This window comes from Silurus aristotelis (genome assembly GCF_946808225.1).
Source record: "Silurus aristotelis genome assembly, chromosome: 2".
Taxonomy (NCBI): Eukaryota; Metazoa; Chordata; class Actinopteri; order Siluriformes; family Siluridae; genus Silurus; species Silurus aristotelis.
The window spans coordinates 4,572,137-4,596,712 of record NC_139575.1 but is presented as its reverse complement, the minus strand read 5'-3'; the positions used below and the strand labels follow the sequence as shown (position 1 = coordinate 4,596,712).

General features: G+C 39.1%; 1 protein-coding gene across 3 annotated transcripts in view; it reads left to right on the top strand.

The window, feature by feature from the left end:
* Window positions 1–24,576, top strand: part of col7a1 (collagen, type VII, alpha 1) — a 134,076-nt gene that overhangs the window by 17,092 nt on the left and 92,408 nt on the right. For all 3 annotated transcript variants that reach the window (XR_014536885.1, XM_083562324.1, XM_083562325.1), the window contains exons 3-13: window positions 1,902–2,082; window positions 7,358–7,514; window positions 8,245–8,338; window positions 9,276–9,434; window positions 9,518–9,675; window positions 15,011–15,140; window positions 15,277–15,396; window positions 18,368–18,523; window positions 19,277–19,396; window positions 21,119–21,268; window positions 24,102–24,221. Coding sequence is in view for 2 of the 3 variants with exons in the window: in XM_083562324.1 (XP_083418450.1) it covers window positions 1,902–2,082; window positions 7,358–7,514; window positions 8,245–8,338; window positions 9,276–9,434; window positions 9,518–9,675; window positions 15,011–15,140; window positions 15,277–15,396; window positions 18,368–18,523; window positions 19,277–19,396; window positions 21,119–21,268; window positions 24,102–24,221 (1,545 nt within the window). In the remaining variant the exon portion in view is untranslated. The remainder of the gene's footprint in view (window positions 1–1,901; window positions 2,083–7,357; window positions 7,515–8,244; window positions 8,339–9,275; window positions 9,435–9,517; window positions 9,676–15,010; window positions 15,141–15,276; window positions 15,397–18,367; window positions 18,524–19,276; window positions 19,397–21,118; window positions 21,269–24,101; window positions 24,222–24,576) is intronic.

Genomic DNA, 24,576 nt, shown 5'->3' with positions numbered 1-24,576 from the left:
TCGATTAAATAGACACAAATAAAATTGATTAAATACATTTTAATAAATGAAAAAATTTATTAAAGCTGTTTAAATTTGTTGGGCCCCATTTGGATAATACAGATGTTTCTAAAAGTGTGTGCATGTGGATGTTTGTGTTTTACATTTAATATTGAATTTTCTAAAGATATGATCTACTTAACTGTTTTTATTTCAGCATTCTTTAACAAATGTCTTCTTGTAAGATAGTTATTTATTTATTTAATGTATCATTTTGTAAATGAATTAATTCCTTCTGTCCTTCATTTATTTATTGATTTATTTACTCCCTTGATATTTGGGATTTTTAGGAATTTGTCCTTTTAAAAGAAATTCATGAAGCTGGACATAAAACACAAAACAATCCATATCTCCAGGCTGTCGAAAAAACATTGGCGATGCCAGAACATTTCACACATGCGCAGAACAAAACCTGAGTTTTCACATTTTTTGAAGTACAAATTATGTTTACTGTACAGATTGAGTAGCCACTGACACAACGTGCGAGGTGGAGACTAAAACAAACTTGTGGTCCACCACTTAATATCTTCATTCAGGCACAAGGGTGTTAGAAAGGTCAGGTAGGTCAGGTGAGAAGGCCTGGGGTTTCAGTTAATCCCAAAGTTGTTCAGTAGCATTTAGGTCAGAGTTCTATAGCAGGCCACATAAAGCAGATCTTCATGGAGCTGGCTTTGTGCACAGAGGCATTATCATGTTAACACAGGTTTGGCTCTCCAAGTTCGATTACTATATTCTTCTATATTCAAAGACATCATATATTCAATTCAATTCAATTGATTTTTATTTGTAATGCGCTTTTAACAATAAATATTGTCTCAAAGCAGCTTTACACAGATAATGTGGTGATTAAAAGTGAATATGTTCTTTATAAGTAAGTTTGTCCCTGATGAGTGAGCTGGTGGCGACTGTGGTGAAGGAAAAACTCCCCGAGATGGCATAAGGAAGAAACCTTAAGAAGAACCCGACTCAAGAGGGAACCCATCCTCATCTGAGTTGCACCGAATGTCCATTTATAGCAGATATACGATGTTGCGGGGTACAGTGATGATGATCAGAAGCGAAAAGTAGTCCTGAGTCAATGTAGCAGACTGTTGACATTAACTCCAAAACCATCCTCAAAGCTCCCGTTCTTACTCTGGAATTTCATGGAATCACCCATGGTGTTGATAAGAAACCGTCCCAAGCTGCACAGAGTGGCCTCCAGTCGAAGAGAACACTATCCAGAGGCAGACCTGGACGAAGTGGGAAGATCCACGGAGGGGAGAGGGGCAGGAACAGTGGTCACTGGAGCCTCAGGAGCATGTTTAACTTGACCGAGAGAGAGAGAGAGAGAGAGAGAGAGAGAGAGAGAGAGAGAGAGAGAGAGAGAGAGAGAAGAGGGTGACAGGAAGAGATGGATATGGATTATTAAGTGTCCTTATTGTTGTATGAAAGTTAATGTCACTGTGCAGTTTGGACTCCGGCAAGACTCGCTATGGCAGCATAACTAAAAGGGAGAAACAGAAGGTAACACAGACATGAGGGATCTCTGGGATAAGAGACGACCCACCACACCACCGTCAACAAACCTGAGTGAACGTGTGAATGTGAGGAGACGACAGCGTACAAATATCCCAGTTCACCAAACACTCTATATCAATGTTCCCTTCAGATCTAAACCTTTACCTAAGAAGAAATCTACTGATCAAAGGCTTGACTGAATAAATATGTTTTCAACCTCGAATTGTGTGTCTCCTATTGTATATTGTTTTTTCTCCTACAGTTTGGGGAAAAAACACATACAACTGGAAATGTCAGGTGTCACAAAACTTTAGTCCATATAGTGTATGTGTTGTCGATGTGGCTTCTTTCTCCGCATGCAGGAACGTGTAATAATGTCGGTGCTGCGGATATCGTGTTCCTGGTGGACGGGTCATCCAGTATCGGACGTACCAACTTTGCCCTCGTGAGGAGTTTCATGGCAGGGATTATCAGACCCTACGCCACAGCAGTGGGAGCCACTGGTGTCCGAGTCGGAGCTGTACAGTACAGCGACACTGCAAGGTCTGTGTGTGGATAAATATTTTACTTCGTTTACTTCTCTCTCACATGTGCTTTCATTTTGACTTACATTACAATCCAGACCTGGTACCATACAGTTAATAATAAATATGCCTTGTATGTCCCGTGTTTAAGTGATCTGATTACACAAACCACAATTTTTAAACATACATTCATCTCATTAAATAGTAAAAAGAATGTTGTTTTTTTTTACAGTGGGACTTTAGTTATTAGGCTAAAACTACGCCTCTATTAACCTTTTTTCTAGAGGTAATAAAAGAGATTGGCATTGAAACACACTACAGAAATGCCTCATCTTACATCATTAATGTGTTCCAAGACTCAAAGTACTTAGACCCCAAAAACTCTACAAACACCCCATAATGCTTTTACTACAATCAATAGCTTATACAGAAGCATATGCTCTGACTTTTCACCCATTTCACTTTATTCATGGTGTTTTATGATGGCCACCTTATCTTCCAATGATACAGCATGATGCTTAGTAGCACCAGCACGAGCAGTAGGAACTTTCATCATAGCCACGTTAATAAATAAGTCCAAATAACACCTACACAAACCAACGTGCTGGTACTGTAGGGCCTGACTGTTTAGGTGATTTATTCTTATTTTTATTCATTATTATTCATTATTTTGTATACAGTATATGTGACAAATTTGTCATTGTCATTTTTTTTCTTCTTCCATTTGATGCATAATACATTCATGTTTAATTAGCAGAAGTTAAGAGGGCCAATGATCACACACCTCATTTTATATTTCAGCAAATATACAGGAGATTAATACGTAGATTATATATTAGGTTTGTATTATCATTGTGATTTTCTGAAGCCTGAAAGTTACTAATCATAAGAGACTATTTGTTTGCTCTGAGTTGCAGCCCATGACTGTGGAGAAAGAGATCCTGGTACTTGAGAAATGTCGGTGGCTGCAGCTACCCCAAACCCAATACGGTGGTTTAACTCAGACTTCACATAGACAGGCAGTTGGAAGGGCCCGGTCCAACTAATTGGCAAGTCAAGTCTTGCCCTGGATAGGGTTGGCTTAGGGTCAGACAAATGATATGTACTTCTAGTTTTATTTTGCCAAGTATATAAACCCTGTATCCTTGGTGCATAACCAAAGGGTTTCCATGGGTCTGTGCGTCCCCTTGTTGGACTCAGAGGTGGGTGGGGAGCAGAAGTGATAAAAAATAATCAACATAAATATGATAGAAAAAACCTAAACAAAGGATGTTGGATCAAAACCAGGATGACGACTAGCACTGTCTGTGTGTCCTCTCGAAAAAACAAGACAAAGTGAAGTTTTATACTTCTGGAATTCCTCTTGCCTGACATGTCCCTGACATTTACAATACAAAAAGGTGTATCCGGCATTTCAGGTACAGTGAAAGATGTAAAAAGTTACAGTAGAAATTACCAGGAAAATCCATGCCAAGAATCTGATGTGTGTAATCATTCTAGCAAATATTCCTATTAAGGCCTATTGCCATTCTTAACTAAACAGTAGTAAAGGTGTGAGCCAAACTAGGCAAACCCCAGCATTTATATGGATAAATTCGAAATTACATCTGAACTGAAACAACAAGATGTAACACATATTAAAAAAATAAAAAAGAGGAACACCAAAACAGGCATTGAAATGACAGAAAATACAATCTATCTCAGGCATAGCTTATTTCCAACTTCAGAACTTCCCCCCTTGTTTTTACCAACCCTGATAATGAGCTTTAATACCACCCAGTACAACTGTAATGGAATAAAAGTGAATTTTGCAGAACTACAACACTTAAAATCTGTCTTAAACCCGACTGCCTTTTGCCTTAAAGAGAACCACCTTTTCTCAGATAGCTGATTCTCCCCAAAAAATTACATAACCTTTAAGTTGCATGGCCCACCTAAGGTATTATAGGAAGACGAAACCTTGAGAGGAACCAGACTCAAAATATAACTCATCTTTATTTGGGTGACACCAGGAGTGGGTTTATAAATCATAAAAACATTGCAAACACCGGAGAGTAAGAAATATCATGAGCACCAGAGTATGTCATTATGAGTAATGTTCTTTCTACAGTCTTATACAGTCACTTGAAGTTGTGGAACCAGGTGCTCCTGGGGAGCTCATAAATTAGCTTAACTTTTGAGATTCTAGATTCAACACCACCTCCTCCATGCCATTAAATGTTCAGTGATGGAATTGTGAGTTGTCAATAAAATGGGTTTAAATGATCTAAAACAAAGACTGTATGCATGCACTTCTGCTTCCTGCAAACTCTCCACCCAGATCCAGAGCTCTTTATCGAAAAATAACCCATCAAAGTCCTTTATGAAATACATTTTCAGGACTTTATTTTGATAAACTATCGTTCATTCCACTGTTAAGAAAAAATCGACACAAAAAATTGACTACTGTCAAAAATAAAATGGGCTTCAGACTATACTACTGTTTTGCCCCTCTACAAAACTTTTTACCGATCCCAGCTGGATTACAGAAGTGTAGTCTATGCCTCTGCCAGGAAATTCTACACCAAAACATTGGATATAGTTTAACTCCCTTGGAGTTAGTTGTCCCTTCAGGAAACTCACCTTGCACTTTGTAATTAAACTGAAGACAAAATAAAATAATCCAGTTTATACTTTAATTTGCTATTCTCACTACCTACAACTGTACGAAGCCAGACCTACGTTCATTAGACCAATTTGGATACAAAAATAACACATCTATAAACATCTCTAGGTTATGTATGTAACCCTGATCCCTCTGGGAATCAGGGTTACATACATAACCTAGAGATGTTTATAGATGTGTTATTTTTGTATCCAAATTTAACATTTGTGTATTAATTAAACATTCTGGCATCAACATCAAAAACGCTTTAAATCACGTGTGTAATCTGTCCAATGAAACAGTGCGGCATTCTAAAAGGTACAAAGGGAGACAAGAGGACTCATAAGAGGATAAGATAGCATCCACAATCCACCTGTTGAGGTCTGCTTTTTTGCAGGAAGTCCCTTTTTTATAGGGACTGTAGTAGACGAACAGCTGCTATGACTTTCTCCACAGCTCCGTTCTGTGGATGTAGCTCTGGACACAGCCGGTTAAGATTCCCTGATCTGGGGCCTGAAATGGAGAAGGATAGAATGCCAGAAGCACAACGGGTTGTGGGGGAACCGAGGGCACCTTGGAACAAACCCTGGTCTGGGGTAGAGAAAGATACTGGCCATGCCTTGGATACATTCCAGGAGAGATGGGGCCATATCTTTACTGTAAGAAATTTACAAGGGCACCTTGGGCAAGGGTTTAAAGGAAGACTTGGACATGGCCTCCAAAACAACAGACAGGTCCCACACAGGCACTTTAGGTCGCACCCGAGGCCCCAGCCTCCGAGTGCCATGGAGGAAAAGTTTTACTAACAGTATCAGGGTTAACGAGCCAACCTCTTGGGTGCGCACAGGAAGGATGGCACTGTGTACTAAGGTGCATGCTGCCCTCCACAACAAAGTCCCCTGACCCTGGCAGTGAAAGTGGCGATGCTCTGTCTCTGGGCAAGCAGCCCCGTGAGAGCGTGCGAGGGAGGAAGTGCTGGAACGCCACCGACTGCCTTTTTGCTTCCTGGAACCTGTTAATGACCATATTCACAGCATCGCCGAAAGGCCAGTAGGTCCTAGGGGGGCATCCAGCAGAAAGGCTCTGTCCCTGTCAGGAAGATCTGAGCCAAAGGGTGAGCCAAAGGTGCCTCTCAGTGGCTACCAGGGCTGACATTGACCGGCCATTGGCCCTAGCGGTCTCTTTAGTGGCCCCGAGAGCCAGGTCTGTGGCACGACGCAGCTCTCAGACATTGTCAGCGCTCGTAATATCTTCCTTGTCCAAATCAACCTGATAAGCCTGATAAGGCCGAGGAAGTCCAAAGGGGCGTGGTGGCCAGTGCCTGGGTCTTAAGGGAAGATGCAGCACCCAGGGAGAGAATGCCAGCATTCTATTTAAAGTAGACTCCCCAAAGAGACAGAATTATAACATTGTTTTTTTTTTTGCTGGACACCAAGCCAATTGTAACTGTATAGCAATGAACAGGCAGAGATTCTATAATGTACATTTCCATGTGTAATGTTTTTTCTTTAGCGGTTTGTCATGTACAACAATCTTATCATCAACCACAAGAGTGTTAATTACCATCTCAGTTCTGTCGATGTGCATGTGTATTATTACTTATCTATTGGCAACAACATGTAGTGTTACTTATTTAAACATTGTGCAATATTATATATTTACTTTTACTTCCTTTCATAATGTATATTTATAGATATTTTATTATATCGAAACTCTATTTGTGTATTCTATTTCGTGTAAATATTTTGTAAACCATTTGTGACTAAAGTTGACTCTGAGAAACAGTCAAGAATTCCAGGGTCTGTGTACTGCAATGTACCTGTGAAAATGGCAATAAACTGGAAGCGTAAAATTACTGCTAAAAAAGAACTTAAAATGGGAGTCCCAGAGTGTAAAATCCCACCATACAACCACAAACTCATAACCATGGAACCGGTGCACACACAGCAAGCCACATCGAATCAATCTATAAATGAAAGATGATTCCCTAAATTTTATTTGTAATTCAGACATGACCAGATTATATACACAATATACCGCAATTGACTTTCCAGGCTCACACTTGAGCCAAGAAAGTTTAGAAGAACCACACCCATGTGACCACTGCAAAACAAACGGCCATCAAACATACTGTATATTGATAGACTGCAATGCTTAATAACAGAAGACAGCATTTTTACTTAGAAAGGAAATATATATAGGAAATTTCAATTTGTATCACCAAAGAAAATACTAGAATTTCTAGAGTATTAAAAAGAACTCCAAATAACTACTGATTTGCAATAATTCCCCTTCGTTTACTTACTTTGATTCGGGAAAATAGCTATTGATGCTGGCATGGCATGAAAACAACAAACCATTTCTATCTCTATTGGAACGAGTATATGTATATATATAAGTAACACACTATACATCTTTTTGGGAACTTGATTATGAAACTGCACATATTTTTTCGCACATTTTTTCCATGTCTGTGTGTACATGATTCTGACTCTGAAAAACATCATGTTGTTTGTTTATGTAGCAACTTCTCATTTTCTACCTGATTCAATCATTCAGCAACGTGAGAATGAAAAATTCAGTAAAAAAATACATTTTAGTTCAGCGTTACTCTGTGCTGGTGAAATATCTGTTGCTCTTTTGTTCTCAGGGTGGAGTTTACATTCACTACGTATCTGCGTGGCACAGAGCTGCTGAGTGCTATCGAGAACCTCAACTATAAAGGAGGAAACACTCGCACTGGAGCCGGGCTTAAGTACATAGCAGATAACTTCTTCAACCCCAGAACCACCAGAGATGTGCCTAAGGTGAGCCGAAGATCTCTTTCTTTCTCTCGCGTTCTAAATAATGTTTATAGAAATACATAGTTTATTTTTTTAACGCGTGTTTTTTGAACTAATATCTTTTACCCTAATTACCATTATTTATGTATGTAGTATGTAATATCACTGTCACATTGCATGTGTCATATATCAATATTTTAGGGCTGTAAATCAATTTAAATATTTAATTGCAATTAATCGCATGATTGTTATGAGTTAACTCGTGATTAATCGTAACTTAATCACACATTTTTATCTGTTTTAAATGTACCTTAAATTAATACTTTACAAGTTTTAAATATTTTAATCAACATGGACATGGACAAATATTGAGCCTTTATGCAAATGTATGGTTATTATTAGTGAAACCAAACTAATTATGGTGTTTTAAATTGCGTAAATCATCAGGACACCAAAATCAATAATGCATTAATCGTCTGCTAATAAAATTAGCATCCATATTTGTCCATGCCAATGTTGATTAGAGTATAAAAAACTTAAAAAGTATTAATTTAAAGTACATTTATTATGTACCTTAGATTAAAAGATGCGATTAAGTTGCGTTAAATAATGACAATCGTGCGATTAATCGTGATTAAATACTGTAACCGATTGCCATAATTGCTGATATAATTCATAACTTGCGACATAGTGCGACATAATTTATCATTTTTATTAACATTTTTTTCTTCTTTTTTCTTTTCTTTTTTTCAAGCTTGCGATTCTCATCACAGATGGGAAATCCCAGGACAATGTTCAGGATCCTGCTGAGAAACTGCGCCGCTTAGGAGTCAAGATCTTTGCTGTCGGTGAGAACTGCAACTCAAATGGGTTTTTATCAATCTGATACTAAAACTATGCATATAAAACAACAATTTATTTATTTATTTATTTTTTACAAATCTGTTCAAATTTAACATGCTAGAAAATCGCTTACAAATAAAATAAAATATAAAGTCTATACCTATAACACTTTATTAATTTATTATTATTATTTATGAATTAATTCTGCAATTAAAATTTGTTTTATATTTGTGACAAGATCGGACCTGGCTTGGTCATTTTTATTCTCTAATATATATATATATATATATATATATATATATATATATATATATATATATGCTTTGCATATTAATTTTTTTGTTTTGAAAATGTAAAATAATAAATGATGCAATAAAAAACATTTTTTATTCCAAATGTAAAATATTTAAGATTCACCTCTTTCATGGTTTCTTGTCATCCTCTTTTGTGATTTTGAGTTATTTGGGTTTGTGGGACTCCTGAACAACCTGGATATAAAATATCTGATCAACCATCAGCCCATAATTTATTTGTGGCTTCATCTCACATTCTGGATTTAGTTTAGTTAAATTTCCTTTTACTTTCAGGTTAGAATTGGATGATATTATTGGTTTGGAAATATTGTGTAATTTTGACCATATTTCTTATTGTGAGATTGTGATTACTATTAAACCAAAAGAGAAAATTAATAAATAAGACATTTTCTCCTTTGTTTGTTGCTCGTATTTTTTTTGTTTCTCTTTTAAATATTAAACCACAAAGGAATGAAGATGTTTGAATTGATCTTTATTTTCAATTGCGAATTAAAAAAAGGAACGAATGCAATGCACATACTGTATCTTTGTTTATCAGCTTTGATCAGATCATTACTATCTCTACTTTTTCAATCTTTTTACATTTTCTTGTTTTGATTTCCTTATTGTTGTTGATGATCTGCTTCAGGTATAAAGAGTGCAGATCAAAGAGAACTCGAGCTCATCTCCTCACCTCCTCAGAGTGAATTCACCTCCTTTATTGAGAAGTTTAGGGATCTCAGCTCTCTGCTGCCCAATCTGTCTCCACGTGTCTGTTCGGCGTCTGGAGGCTCCTATTCCAGTGACGGTATTCAGAAACAAACCCTGTCATTCTTTATGCTTTTAAACACATAATAAAAAACTCACATCGGTGTCTGCTTTTATTCTCAGATGTCTTCATCGGCCCGACTGACTTGAAGGTTGCAGAAGTGACCTTCAATTCGATCAGGTTCGAGTGGACGGCTGCAGGAGGACCTGTTAACAATTATTTGGTCCAGTACACACCACTGTCAGGTCTGGGTCAGCCTTTAACTGCAGAGCTAAGACAGGTAAGAGTGGGTTGGGACTGATGCATGAGAAATACAGGTTACATTTAATTTCCTTGTCATTGGATTTGTTTCCTGAATGAAGGACTGAAGGGTTTTCTGGGCCTTGAGCTGCCATGTGATTAATGCTTCTTGTCGTGTGTGTGTGTGTGTGTGTGTGTGTGTGTGTGTGTGTTACTCTCAGTAATGGCTAAGATGATTTCTCCTTTTTACACTTTTTGGAACTTTCTGACCCATTTTCCAGTGTATAAATAGGATCAGGACACGCCCACTTCTGATTTAAATCAGTAAGAATAGATAAAAAAAAAATAATTGAGTTTTCATCTCTTTCAAATGCAAACAGTTTAAACCATGTCTACTTATAAATATATTCCAAATATAAATATAAAAAAAATGGCTTAAGCTACGCCTTCTACTGGGTCAAATTATTGTAGAAAAGATTTTAGAAGATTTAATTGATTCAGCCCATGTCCACTTCTGTGGCAGGTTTGGTTATAGATTAAAAAATATAAAATAGGTTTAAGCCACGGCCACTTATGATTTAAATCTGAATATAGATTTCAAAAAATTGTATTATCGTAGGCCATGCCTTCAACTGGGTCAAACTGTAAAAGAGATTTTGAAAAATTCTTTTGGTTCAGACCATTCCTACTTTTAGACCAGATTTGTTTAAAGATTAAAACAGTTCAAAAAGGTTTAAGCCACGCCCATTTCTGATTTAAATCCAAATCTAAAAAAAAATGCCCTTAGGGCACACCTGCTACTGGGCCAATTGTAAAAGAGATTTTTAAAATAGTCACACCCACTTCTGGATCATATTTGGTTAAAGATTTACAATTGGTTAAAGTAAACAATTACAGTAAATTACAGTATCCCACAAAAGTTAGTACACCCCTCACATTTCAGCAATCATTTTAGTATATTTTTTCAAAGGATCTTCTTATTTTTCTTTCGGCTGCTCCCATTAGGGGTCGCCACAGCGGATCATCCGTCTCCATACCACCCTGTCCTCTATATCTGCCTCTTTTACACCAACTACCTGCATGTCTTCCCTCACCACATCCATGAACCTCCTCCTTGGCCTTCCTCTTTTCCTCCTACCTGGTGGCTCCATCTTCAGCATTTTTCTACCAATATAATTCATGTCCCTTCTCTGCACATGTCCAAACCATCTCAATCTCGCCTCCCTCACCTTGTCACCACAACATCCTACATGTGCTGTCCCTCTAATAAACTCATTTCTAATCTTGTCCATCCTCGTCACTCCCAACGAAAACCTCAACATCTTCAGCTCTGCTACCTCCAGCTCCACCTCCTGTCTTTTACTCAATGCCACTGTCTCTAATCCATACAACATCGCAGGTCTCACCACAGTCCTATAAACTTTCCCTTTCATTCTTGCAGATACTCTTCTATCACAAATCACTCCTGTCACTCTTCTCCACCCACTCCACCCTGCCTGCACTCTTTTCTTTACTTCCCTAACACACTCTCCATTACTTTGCACTGTTGACCCCAGGTACCTGAACTCCTCCACCTTCTTCACCTCTTCACCCTGCAACCGCATCACTCCACTGCCCTCCCTCACATTCACACACATGTACTCTGTCTTACTCCTACTGACTTTCATTTCCCTTCTCTCCAGCGCATATCTCCACCTCTCCAGGCTCTTCTCAACCTGCTCTCTACTCTCACCACAAATCACAATATCATCTGCAAACATCATAGTCCAGGGAGACTCCTGTCTGACCTCGTCCGTCAACCTGTCCATCACCACTGCAAACAGGAAAGGGCTCAGGGCCGATCCTTGATGTAGTCCAACCTTCACCCTGAACCAGTCTGTCGTACCTACTGCACACTTTACTGCCGTCACACTGTCCTCATACATGTCCTGCACCACCCTCAAATACTTCTCTGACACACCTGACTTCCTCATACAATACCACAACTCCTCTCTCGGCACCCTGTCGTACGCTTTCTCTAAATCCACAAATACACAATGCAGCTCCTTCTGTCCTTCTCTATACTTCTCCATCAACATCCTCAAAGCAAATAAGGCATCTGTGGTGCTCTTCCTCGGCATGAAACCATACTGTTGCTCACAGATGGTCACCTCTTCTCTCAGCCTGGCTTCCACTACTCTTTCCCATAACTTCATGGTGTGACTGATCAACTTAATTCCCCTGTAGTTACTGCAGGTTTGCACATCTCCCTTATGCTTAAAGATCGGTACCAGCACACTCCTTCTCCATTCCTCAGGCATCCTCTCCCCTTCCAGAATCCTGTTAAACAATCTGGTTAAAAACTCCACTGCCATCTCTCCTAAACATCTCCACGCTTCTACCGGTATGTCATCTGGTCCAACCGACTTTCCATTCTTCATCCTCTTAATCGCTGCTCTCACTTCCTCCTTACTAATCCTATCTACATCCTGCTTCACCAACTCCACATCCTCCAACCTTCTCTCTCTCTGATTTTCCTCATTCATCAGCTGCTCAAAATACTCCCTCCATCTTCTCAACACACTCTCCTTACTAGTCAACACATTTCCCTCTCCATCCTTTATTGCTCTAACTTGCAGTACATCCTTCCCAGCTCGGTCCCTCTGCTTGGCCAATCGGTATAAATCCTTTTCTCCTTCCTTAGTGTCCAACCTCTTATACAGTTCCTCATATGCCTTTTCCTTGGCTTTCGCCACATCCCTTTTAACCTGCTGCCGCATCTCCTTGTACTCCTGCCTACTTTTCTCATCACTCTGTCGATCCCACTTCTGTTTTGCCAATCTCTTTCCCCTAATGCTCTCCTGCACTTCCTCATTCCACCACCACGTCTCCTTGTCTTGCTTTCTATTTCCAGATGTCACACCAAGTACTTTTCTAGCTGCCTCCCTCATCACTCCTGCGGTAGTTGCCCAATCATCCGGCACCTCTTCACCACCACCAAGCCCCTGTCTGACCTCTTCCCTGAACCTCACACTACACTCTTCCTCCTTCAGTTTCCACCATCTTATTCTTCTTTCAAACCTTACTTTCCTCCTCTTCTTCTTCGCCTCCAAAACCATCCTACAGACCACCATTCGATGCTGTCTAGCTACACTGTCCCCCGCCAACACCTTACAGTCTCCAATCTCCTTCAGGTTGCATCTCCTACACAGAAGATAATCCACCTGTGTGCACCTTCCTCCACTCTTATATGTCACCCTATGATCCTCCTTCTTCTTAAAATACGTGTTCACCACTGCCATTTCCATCCTTTTAGCAAAATCTACCACCATCTGCCCTTCCACATTCCTCTCCTTAAAACCATACCTACCCATCACCTCCTCATCACCTCTGTTCCCTTCACCTACATGCCCATTAAAGTCTGCCCCAATCACCAATCGTTCTTTCCTAGGTACACCATCTACCACTTCATCTAATTCACTCCAGAATCTTTCCTTCTCCTCCATCTCACAGCCAACTTGTGGAGCATAGGCACTGATGACATTTATCATCATCCCTTCAACTTCCACCTTCACGATCATCACCCTATCAGAAACTCTCTTCACCTCCACTACACTCTTACTGTACTCTTCCTTCAGAATCACCCCTACACCATTTCTCTTCCCATCCACACCATGATAAAACAGTTTAAACCCACCTCCAATGTTCCTGGCCTTACTCCCTTTCCACTTGGTCTCCTGAACACACAACACATCTACCTTTCTCCTCTCCATCATATCAGCTATCTCTCTCCCTTTACCCATCATAGTACCAACATTTAAAGTACCAACCCGAACCTCTACTCTCCTACACTGCTCCTTTTCCTGCCGTCTCTGTAGACGCCTTCCTCCTCTCCTTCTCCTCCTTCGGCCAACAGTAGCCCAATTTCCACCGGTACCCTGTCGGCTAACGATACCTGTGGCGGTCGTTGTTAACCCGGGCCTCGACCGATCCGGTATGAAATTCTCATTTGTGATCCGCATATTTGATTTGGCACATGTTTTACGCTGGATGCCCTTCCTAACGCAACCCTCCCCATTTACCCGGGCTTGGGACCGGCACTAAGAGTACACTGGCTTGTGCCCCCCTAATGGCTGGGTTTATTTTTTTTTTCAAAGGATAATACTATAGAAATGAATTTTGGATATATTTATTTTTTCAAAGGATAATACTATAGAAATGAATTTTGGATATATTTTAGTGTAGTCAATGTGCAGTTTGTATATCAGTACAGATTTATTGTCCTCTAAAAATAACTCATCATACAACCTTTTTGTCTAAATAACTGGCAATAAAAGTAAGTACACCCTCAGTGATAACAACTGTACGTCGTGTAACCGTGCAAAGCCACATTCTGCACATTCTGCAATGTCGTCTGATCTCGATTAGATCTCAGGAAAGTTTGGACGCAGAGTGGCGTCGTAGGGAACGGATGTTGCACAATGCTCCCAGTGAAGAACAGCGGCTGGTTTTGAGGCAGAGGAGAAGGCTTGCTGCTAGGACAGCCGAACTGACACAGTATCTCATGGCAGAAATCTGGATAACTGGAGGAACAGGGGGTCTGGAGCTCCCAGACCAGCCTAGCCCACATGCGGGTTTTTCAGAAAGGTGGAGGACCACATTAGCAATCCTCTTGCTATCGGTGAAAAACTGGTGTGGGAGAAGTGGCAAAAATGAGCTCACACTGTTACAGGAACAGGTTTTAGAAGTACAGGTCTCCAGAAAAGTGCTGGGATGGGGGGCTTGGGGGTTTGATTGGGGCTGTGGTGGAGGCTTGAGCTGGTGATTGTTGTGGAACCTGCCTCAGTTCCTCAGTTCAGGTTAGTGTCAGAACCTGTTGCTCACGAGAAGCAGCGAGCTGACCTAAATAGGTGGGCAAGATCGCAAGTCCTCTGGGTCCATGACTGGCCAGATTATTCTGTCAGAGAATTGGCAGGGACAGGAAAAGGTGAAATGTGAGGGGTGTACTCACTTTTGTAAGATACTATATGTCAGCTCAGACCTAAAAGCCAAAAAAAAGATTTATTAACGTGAATAGATTATAGATAGTTTTACATCATTGAGTTTTTTATGTAGCCTGAAAGTTACTTCAGAAACAGAGATTGTGTGAGCAAATGAATAGGGCTGAAGGGCAAGTATTATTCTTATGGAAGTCGATTTCTATAGCAGTTATTCTGAATTCAATGTGGCTCTCACTCATACGTACACAGTAGATAGACGCAAAGTGAACTTTGAAGTTTGAACTTTGTCAATGCCACAGATTTCATTGATTTCAAAATTGAGTAGGATATGATGTACAGGTCTGCAAAAAAGTACTCTATAACGTTTTTTTTTAAATATGTGTTTCTACCTCTTAGGATACAGTGTCAGCCAATGAGCAGACCTACTTGGCACGAGACTTGCGCTCAGGCACGGACTATTTGGTGTCGGTTATCGCCCAGTACCCCAACAGCGTGGGCGAGTCCGTGTCTGCCAAGGCTCGAACTAGTAAGAGAAACAGCATGCAGCTGAAGAACATGCACACCCTGATTTACATGCCCATGCTTGAACTTACAATAGCACAAATACTACTACAAGAGAGAGTTTTATAAAAACATAATCAGCTTTAATTCCACATTCTCAGGGTCCGTGCAGGGCGTGGCTGCTCTGCGGTTGGTACAGGCGGGATTCTTTACTTTAGCTTTGTCATGGGACCCTCCTTCTGGCTCCATACAGGGCTACAGGATTACCTATGGACCCAGAGGTAACACACACACACACACACACACACACACACACACACACACACACACACACACACACACACACGCACACATATCCAGCATACACAAGGCAACTGTAGCATTTTTTTTATTTGACCCCATTGAACTAAAAACACCTGAACACTATGCTTTCCTTTTATGCAATAGTGTTCTAACACCAGATTTCACTATATGTTTGAAAAGTGTGGGAGGATGATTAATGGCTTAAACAATAAAAAAAAAAAAAAAACATTTTTAGGGTGGCGTCCATTTATCGCGGAAATTCGTTTTCCGCGGCCGGTTTTGGCACATAACTACCACGATAAACGGGGGAGGGGTGACTGTATTTAGTTCAGCGCCACCATCTGACAATTTGAAGCATAAACACTTTGGGCTGAAACACACTAGCAATGTGTCGGTGCGTCGGCATAAATGTTAACGATGTGATGCATCGATTTAAAAAAGTGTGCATCAGATACAAGTTAGCATTTTAGCGTCGGTAAAAAACGATTATCTTTAATAGAATTATTGGTGTATATGCAAAACATTTATTATTCAGAAAGTGACCATTTTTGACCAATATTTTATATGTAGATTGATGTTTCTCACGTGCATTCTCTCAGCACCACTGTTGCGATGTAAATATGATGCATTACAACATTACGGAGACCGAGGCGTGTCCTAAAAGTCACATAGAATACAAATTAACATGGCAGAGGTAGAGCTGCATCTTTCTGGGGACAGAACAGGAAAATAACTTTTAGTTTTATTTAATCTTTTTGTTTTTGCACTACAAAGGCGTGTTAAATAAAAGCGAATTATCTGTACCATATTAAATTGCAGAGCATCATATTTTTTCCATTGCATTGAATCGCATTGTGTTTGATTGAATTGAGATCGGATCGCAGTGAATCGTAATGGGGTGAATCGAATCGGTAGCTGCTTCATATGAATCTTTGGCTATGCATTAAGATGCGAATTGCATTGGCATCAGTTATGGAGGTGCACATCCCTAATAAATGTAATACGATGGCAAATATTGAATACCTTAATATGAGACTCTTAATTAATTATTATTAATTAAGAGGTTTCATTTCTAAGTTTTTCTATTCATCTAAATTAAAAATGTGATAATTTAATCAATTAAGTACTATTTAAATTTTTTTGACACCACATACTGTAGTAGAATGTGTTGGTTTATAAGCTTCTAAACGATAAGGCTTATCATATTTTCTCATATTATTTTACGTCAATTTTAGACGGCATTAAACAACCAGTGTGTTTTAAACCCAATTCTGATTTATAACTGAATGTGACCCTTTAATGTTTGGGTAAAGATTTTTATTCAAATCTCCAGGAAGTGATTGAGCTCAGAGCGCATTGTTCTGCCTTGAATAGAGCTGCTAAGGCATTATTCATCTGCTGTATGTGTATCCTGCAGGCACTGTATAAGTTGCCAGCTCTTTATAGGTCAAATTAGGTGTGTCTCTATATTTAGTCAGGTCTGTGGGTTTTATAGAAGTGTTGAGAAATGTCTTATCTGATCCAGGAGACTGACATTCGAGCATGTGGCTGATGTATCTATGGGTGGTTCACTGGATAATCCTGCAGCACGGTTCTGGTGAAAGTGCAGGACTCATTTTTCATGTCCACACCTGCACGGGTTTATCCCCAGCCTACTCGTCTATGTGCGGCTTTGATCATCCGTCACTAAAAAATGTTAGAAGATGAGAATTCATGGGTATTTTTAAGGCCATCAGGGGCAGATTTAGACTATATGGAGAAAGATTTTGTGGACATCCAGTTAGTAGGAGCTTAGTGATTAAAGAATTTGACTTAGGATTGACTGAAGGTCATGAGTTCAAATCCCAGCCACACCATGCTGCTACTCCTGGGCCTCAAAACAAAGACCTCATAGGTGCTTAATTTTTTTAATGAGACAAATGTAAGTTGCTCTGTATATGAACATCTGCCAAATGCTATAAATGTAAATGTATTCCAGATTTAATCCCCATTTATTTTTATAATAATGACTTAAGCCACAAGGGCATGAGTAAAGTCAGGTAGTGATGTAGGTGAGAAGGTGAGGAGGTCTGGGGTGCAGTCAGCATTTACCTTCTACCCAAAGCTGTTCAATAGGATTGAAGCTTTATAGCAGGAGAACCTCCACTCCAACCCATGTAAAGCACATCTTCATGGTGCGCCAAAGATGTGCAATTACAGTGCATAATGTGCTGCAGAACGAACTCGCAAGATGTCTGGGACCACAAAATTGGACCAGGGACCACCTAGGAAAAATCTCTGCTTGAGGCAGGATTGTGGTTTAAAAGCTAAAGTGAAACCTGAAGTGATGAAAGAGACACGAGCAGCTCAAGACAGTGCATGATCAGGAACATAGACGTACATAAATGAGTTTGTTAAAACGTCTTACTATTTTATTACTCATATATTTTTAGTATAAAAACAGTACTACATATAAACAGTTGCAGTTAGACAGTATTACATTATTTTCTTTGTGCCAAATTCCTTTTCTGTACCTTCTGGAAAATGTGTAGAATCACAAAAGTTCTTTTAAATGTGTTGAACTTCTAAATGAGATGAATGTCTTCCTGCTCTGACCCACAGTTAACAGGTATATTAACCATATTAACAATATTTGCCTAACAATACGGAAACATGTTGCTTGTAATTGTAATGTGTTTTTTTTAATCCTATCTAAAATATTCTATGTTGTTTCGAATATTTTCTGTTTCCCCTGAATTATATTTACTCACTATAGTGTAGATTTACATATCCAACACAGTGAAGCACAATTTTCTGCAGAAAGCTCACGTGTCGAATTGTTGCTTTTAAGAGATTAAAAGCGATTGTGGATTCTTTTTGTTTTTGAATACAAGGAGGTTATTTCAAGGTTTGCCTGACTGTCTGATGCGATCTGATCTAATCTGATTACTGGGGAACCTTGTCGTTTAGGCGAGCCCGAGTCCTTGCTGCGGGAGAAGACGCTTGGAGCCGAGGCCACATCTGTAACACTGGACAGTCTCCAGGCGGACACTGAATACATTATCAAGCTGTATCCTCTCTACCCTCGTACTAACGTCGCACCCACTACCCTCACAGCCAGCACATGTAAGTACACCCAAACCGAGAGTTGAGAAAACGTGTTAGTGTGTTATCTTTTTGACTATCAGTGAAATCTATAGTAATAGTCATGTACAAGTCTCTCATTTGTCCTGAGTGTGAAAAGATTGATCTTATAGCTGCTGTTGGAAAGAGCTCAAATAATTTGCAGTACCTGGAAGTAGAAGCTCATTGATGAAGATGTTGGACTTTTTACGAGAAGGTCACTAGTTCAAATCCCAACACCACCAAGCTGCCGCTGCTGAAATGCTGTCAAAATGCTATAAGTGTAATAAAGATGATCAGAAGACTTTAGGAAACAACATCAAGAATCTTTCATCTACTTATTATTATAAATATCGCCACTTTGCGAGGATTCCACAAGACCTCTGATGCTCTCCATTAATATTGGCACCCCTTTGGTAAATACAGGGTGGCGCAGGCAGACTTTTTGGAACTAGGAGTTGGCGAACCTCCCTTTGTTCCACAACACGCATCATCGATGAACTTATTCAGAGTGAAGGCATGTGAAATCAGACATTGAGCACCCCCATATAACAAAAATGATATGATCCTCTTCTGCAAAGATTCGACTGGGAGATTGGTAGTCGAATCAGACGCCTCCTATTGAAACTTCGTATCTTCAATTATTCAGCATCATTCCTTTCATACATAATGTCATGCTCTATGGTGATTCATTTATGCTGTATTGATACACATGTGTGTTTGTGTGTGTGTGTGTGTGTGTGTGTGTGTGTGTAGTGAGTTTACAAGGAGTGCAGCAGCTCTCTGTTGTTACGATCTCAAACAGCAGTGTTGAAGTTCGTTGGCAAGGAGTGCAAGGCGCCAGAGGATACAGGGTGGTCTGGGGCCCGTTCGTGGGTAAGCATTCAACCACACATAACAAATGCTAACAAACGGCAGTGTAGCAAAAGCGTGTTTCGGAGTGTAACCTAGCTGCTGTCGGAGAATTTTCTTTATTCCTGAAATAAAACCGGCAGTCAATCCTGTATATACAAAGCACAGAAGATTCTTCTTCTTCTTCTTCTGCATAACTTCAGCTGCAGGAAAGAATTAAGCCCCTGGTCTAACAAAAGAATAATTTCTTAAAGGTTACAAATAGTTCTAATCGAATAGAAAGTGTAACGTATTTCAATTCAATTTGTTTATATTTGTATAGCGTTTTTAACAATAGACATTGTCGCAATGCAGCTTTACAGAGATAAAGTTATGTAATGTCTAAATATATTGCCTATAAATGTGTTCCTTATAATTGCAAGTTTATTCCTACTGCGTGAGCCAGTGGTGACTAAAGCAAGAAAAAATCTCCATGAGACTTCAGGAGAAAGGAACCTTCAGAGGAACCCATCCAGTTCCAGTTCCATCATTGTTGAGGTGTATTGTTCAGTGATAGGAGCTTAAATGCAGACGGTTCATGCAAACTATAGTCCTAAGCCTCTGTAGCAGATGCTTGGTATTAATTACAGTCCAAATCCATCTTTAAAGTTCTTAAGTTGCTCAGTAATTTCATGACTCTTTAGGCCGTTGATGTGGAAGTGTCCAAAGAGATTTCTTTAGCTAGGTTCAGAAAATTAAACTTTTTAAATTATGGAGGTAAAAAGTGTGTTTGTATGTCATACAGTCTGACATTTTGACAATTACGGTGTGACATGGGGCTCATGTTGGTACAGTCTGACAAGCAACAATCACAAAAGACTATAAAATTGTCTGTGTGAATTCAAAACTATTCGAGGTGACGTGCTCGTGAACGGGGCAGATCTGAAGAGATTTCCTTACCTAGCTATGCTTTCGGAGCCATCAGAGTGACGAGTCTCAGTCGAGCATCAGGACTGGTTGATCACACCAGAGATTCTTAGCACTTAAATGGCATAGATAGTTAAGAACAGTAAAACGTTACAACATGACGAATTGTGTAGAAATGCTGATATTACAGTGCAACAGTATACTACAAAGCACAGCAGGAAGTACATTCAGTTCTAGTTTTTGTGTCTGAATGCTACTTTGAATATATACTCATCTACTGGGTGTATGTATTCATATTTACAGACGATCCCCGACTTACGTACGAGTTACGTTCCGAAAGGCCGTTCGTACCATGAATTTGTTTGAAAGTTGTTACTGTGTTCGTTATTAATTATGCATATCTCCTAATGATGTAAGAGCTATAAATATTATCAAATAAACAATAAGATATACGAAAAACGAATCGAAATAATTAAAATACTGTATACAATATTTTGTATTAAGTAATAAAAAAAAAATAATTCATTAAAAAAAAATTCATTCGCCCTAGTCCAGTGCGCATCATGTACTCGTTATGGTCGCTGACTAGCTAATTTCACTTTGAGGACAGCTTTGTTCATATCCGCGAAAGTTCATGAAAGTGGATGTTCGTAAACTGGGGAGCGTCTGTATTCGGTTCAATCCGGATCATATTTTATAATCCATTATACGTATATATATAATGCCTCAGGGCAGCTTTTTAATAGGAAAAAGAAACATCTTTCTTTGTATGTGTGTGTGTGTGTGTGTGTGTGTGTGTGTGTGTGTGTGTGTGTGTGTGTGTGTGTGTGTGTGTTGCAGGAAGTGATATAGAGACTGTAGAGGTGAGCGGTGACAGTGAGGCTCACACTCTGGTGAATCTGCGACCGGACACGGAGTACATCATCACAGTCATTGCTCTGTATAATGGAGAAACAGAAGGGCCAGCAGCAAATGCACGCTTTAAGATAGGTATATATACACACACACACACACACACACACACACACACACACACACACACACTAGTCTGAGTTATAGAGCTTTGGGTCCTAATGCGTGGATTCGGATGCACGTTTGCTTGACTGCATGATAATTTTTTTTTATTTGATCTGCATTATTATTAATTATTATTAATCTACAGCAGAGTTCCCTAACCACCGGGTCTCAACCCGGTACCGGGCCGAGAAAGGGAGCCTACCGGGTCACAAAAATGTTCTTGGTCTAAAATGTCTATAATAATGCATTATGTATTGTGGGCTTTGCAATCGGTATGCAGATGCTATGGAGACGCATTTTGCTGATTTCAGTTCAATTGAATTTTATATAAGCAAATGAATGATTAATCTAAAATATAAAAACATATTCTGTGCTGTGAAAAGAATTAAAATTAAGAAAATAAAAATTGAGAAAACGAATGAAACCAGGTTTAATAAATAAAAAATAAATAAAATCCAAGTTTGTAATCCAGTGTATCAGTGTAGATTTATTCATTGATAGAGACTCAAAGCATTTTTGTACGTCGCTCTGGACGAGGGCGTCTGCTAAATGCCGTAAATGGACATATATTGTAGGTTCATTTCCAATCACAATTTTGGACATACCTTCTTTATTTTCATCTTTTTTAACATTGTGCATTAATTCTGAAACCTTCTAAACTATAAAATAACACATTGAATATGATTCATCACTATTATCCAAAGTAGCTACATTTAGCTGTAGATTGTGCTACATTTGCTGTTGTTGTAGGCGTCTCAGAAAAAAAGGAAACCCGAGAGCTACCTCTGCTGCAGAGGATCAGAAACTGCCGATTCACAGAAATGCTTCTCAGGGTTCAAGTGGCAGACATATTACAACATGAGACTATGTGGGGCAGGTTTTCATGGTCGAATTGTACCAACAAAAAACACCCCAGTAGTTTTAGAAGTATTAACAGGGCTAATGAGTCCGTACCCGCCCTTTTCTCTTCTCACGACAACTGGTAGTCTAAAGCACTTCATAAACGCAAGACGTGCCACAAAATGACTCTTGAAAAGACACAATTATGAAAAAAAAACCATTCTAGGTTACCACCTCATGAAACTGTCATCAAAGCTAAATATAGCTACTTTGGACCATCAAAAATATGAAACATATTGTTGAACATGTTTTCTTGTGTTTTCTCCATAATTATATACCATATTTTTCGGACTATAAGCCGCTACTTTTTTCCCACGTTTTGAACCCCGCGGCTTAAACAACGAAGCGGCTTATTTAGGAATTTTTCCTGGGTTTTCCCGGTTTCACAAACTTCAAGCCAAAAAACTGAGCGACATAATATTAGACCAATGAAATTTCCGAACGGAAACGAAAAAATGCACCTCACCTGTGTTCTGAGCTGCACGGCATCGGGAGAAAAAACTTTTTTTTTTTTAAATGCACGACGATGCCAAAAGATAAACTCCCGAGAGAAATAGTTGTGAAAGGAACTTTCTTGGTCGGCTACTGTTTAGATACAAGCCGTTGTAACACGTTGAGTCTGGGTGAAGGGAGGAGCTCACTAACTCCAGTTCCAACAGAAATCATATAAGCACAGACAGGTTTCCAAAGCTCATGCTTTTTTATTTTTTTAGTCAAAGAAACTTAAAAATGAGCATCAGAAAATAATAAGGACATAATCCTCAGTCTTACACACATGCAGTAATAGCAGAAAAATGCAGTGCAGCATGCTATTCCCAAAATACCGCTATGCTCCTAATGGAAGCACAACATATTTCACCCGTTACACCGTGTGTAACGTGTCTTGCGTTAAAGCCTGTGTAAAATTCATTAGTTTCAATGTAGATTCAGTGTATTTCAGTGGGTGCGGCTTATATTTGGGTGCACTTTATAGTCCGGAAATTACGGTACTTGTTCTTTATTGTTTGAATGTCTTCAATAATAACAATGTTAAAAAGTATAAAGATGTGTAAGTAAACACACAGGACCCACAGGAATACATATTTGTATATATTCCTAATAACTTATTAGGAATTTGGAGACCTTCCTAATCAACAGGTCAAAAAGTTATCTAGATTTGGTTCCATCCAATTATCCATCCACAGATTCACTATCAGAGGGGTCTGGACTTTTTTACTGGGCTGTTTTCAAGTCTCCAGCATAGTTTTGGGACTATGTTTAATATTGTTGTCCTGTTAGAAGATACAATTCCAGCACAGTTTCATGTTTCAACTAGGGTTATACTGGATTTGGTTCCATCCAATCACATTTCATGGTTCCTGATGATAAAAATACGGTGGCTGAGAAGTGCAAAACACAATAACAAATCAGAAAACAAATCAAGAAATACAAAAACAAAATAGGAATTCCGAAAACAGAAGATGAAGATATGGGTTGGACTAGAAGATCTTGAGTGGTCTGCTATAGATCTCTCAACCCTCTTAAACACCTTTGAAATGAATTGGAGTGTGGATTGCTGTCCATGCCTCCTCACCTCCCCCACCTAGTCCATGAGGGTATTAGGATGGGATCAGTCAAGTCCAAAGTATAGGTGACTGAAAATACCAAATCATAAATGAAAAATAAAACATTAATGTGTTATTATTATATATAAGGGTGATGAGGAAAGAAAACACTTCCTATTATATCAGGTGGGTATATTCACTGTAGGTCCTGTGTGTTTCCACACTCTCACACTAAAATGCTAAATGTTTTGTTCAGACTGTGACTCACTGTCTGGTGACTAAACATCTGAGTCACAGACGGGTTGCGTGCAAATGTGTCGGGCGAAGGAAAAAATATTTGTAATGTTGTGTTTGCACTTTAGAGCGAGCAGAGCAGCAGGTTTTGAGAGCCGAAACGACGGGACCTTCCAGCATCCAGCTGACCTGGAAGTTCATAGCAGCAGCCAGGGGCTATCGACTGGAGTGGAGGAAAGAGGGAGAGAGTGAGTCACGTACTCGAGAACATAGACACACTGTGCATTCAGAAAGGATTCAGATCTCTAGTGATGCTGCAGCTTTATGATCATAATTGTGCATCAATCTACACTCCACATCCCATAATGCTAATAAAAAGAGGTTTGTGATCATTTATTGAAAATAAAACAGAACAAACAAAAAAAAAAGTTAAACTGAGGTAATTATGTAATTTTTTTTATGTCAAAAGAATCAAGAAACAAAACCAAATTATAAAATGATATAAAAAAATACATTTCATTCAACTGATTCATAACTATATATAGTGAGATATATATATATATATATATATATATATATATATATATATATATATATATATTA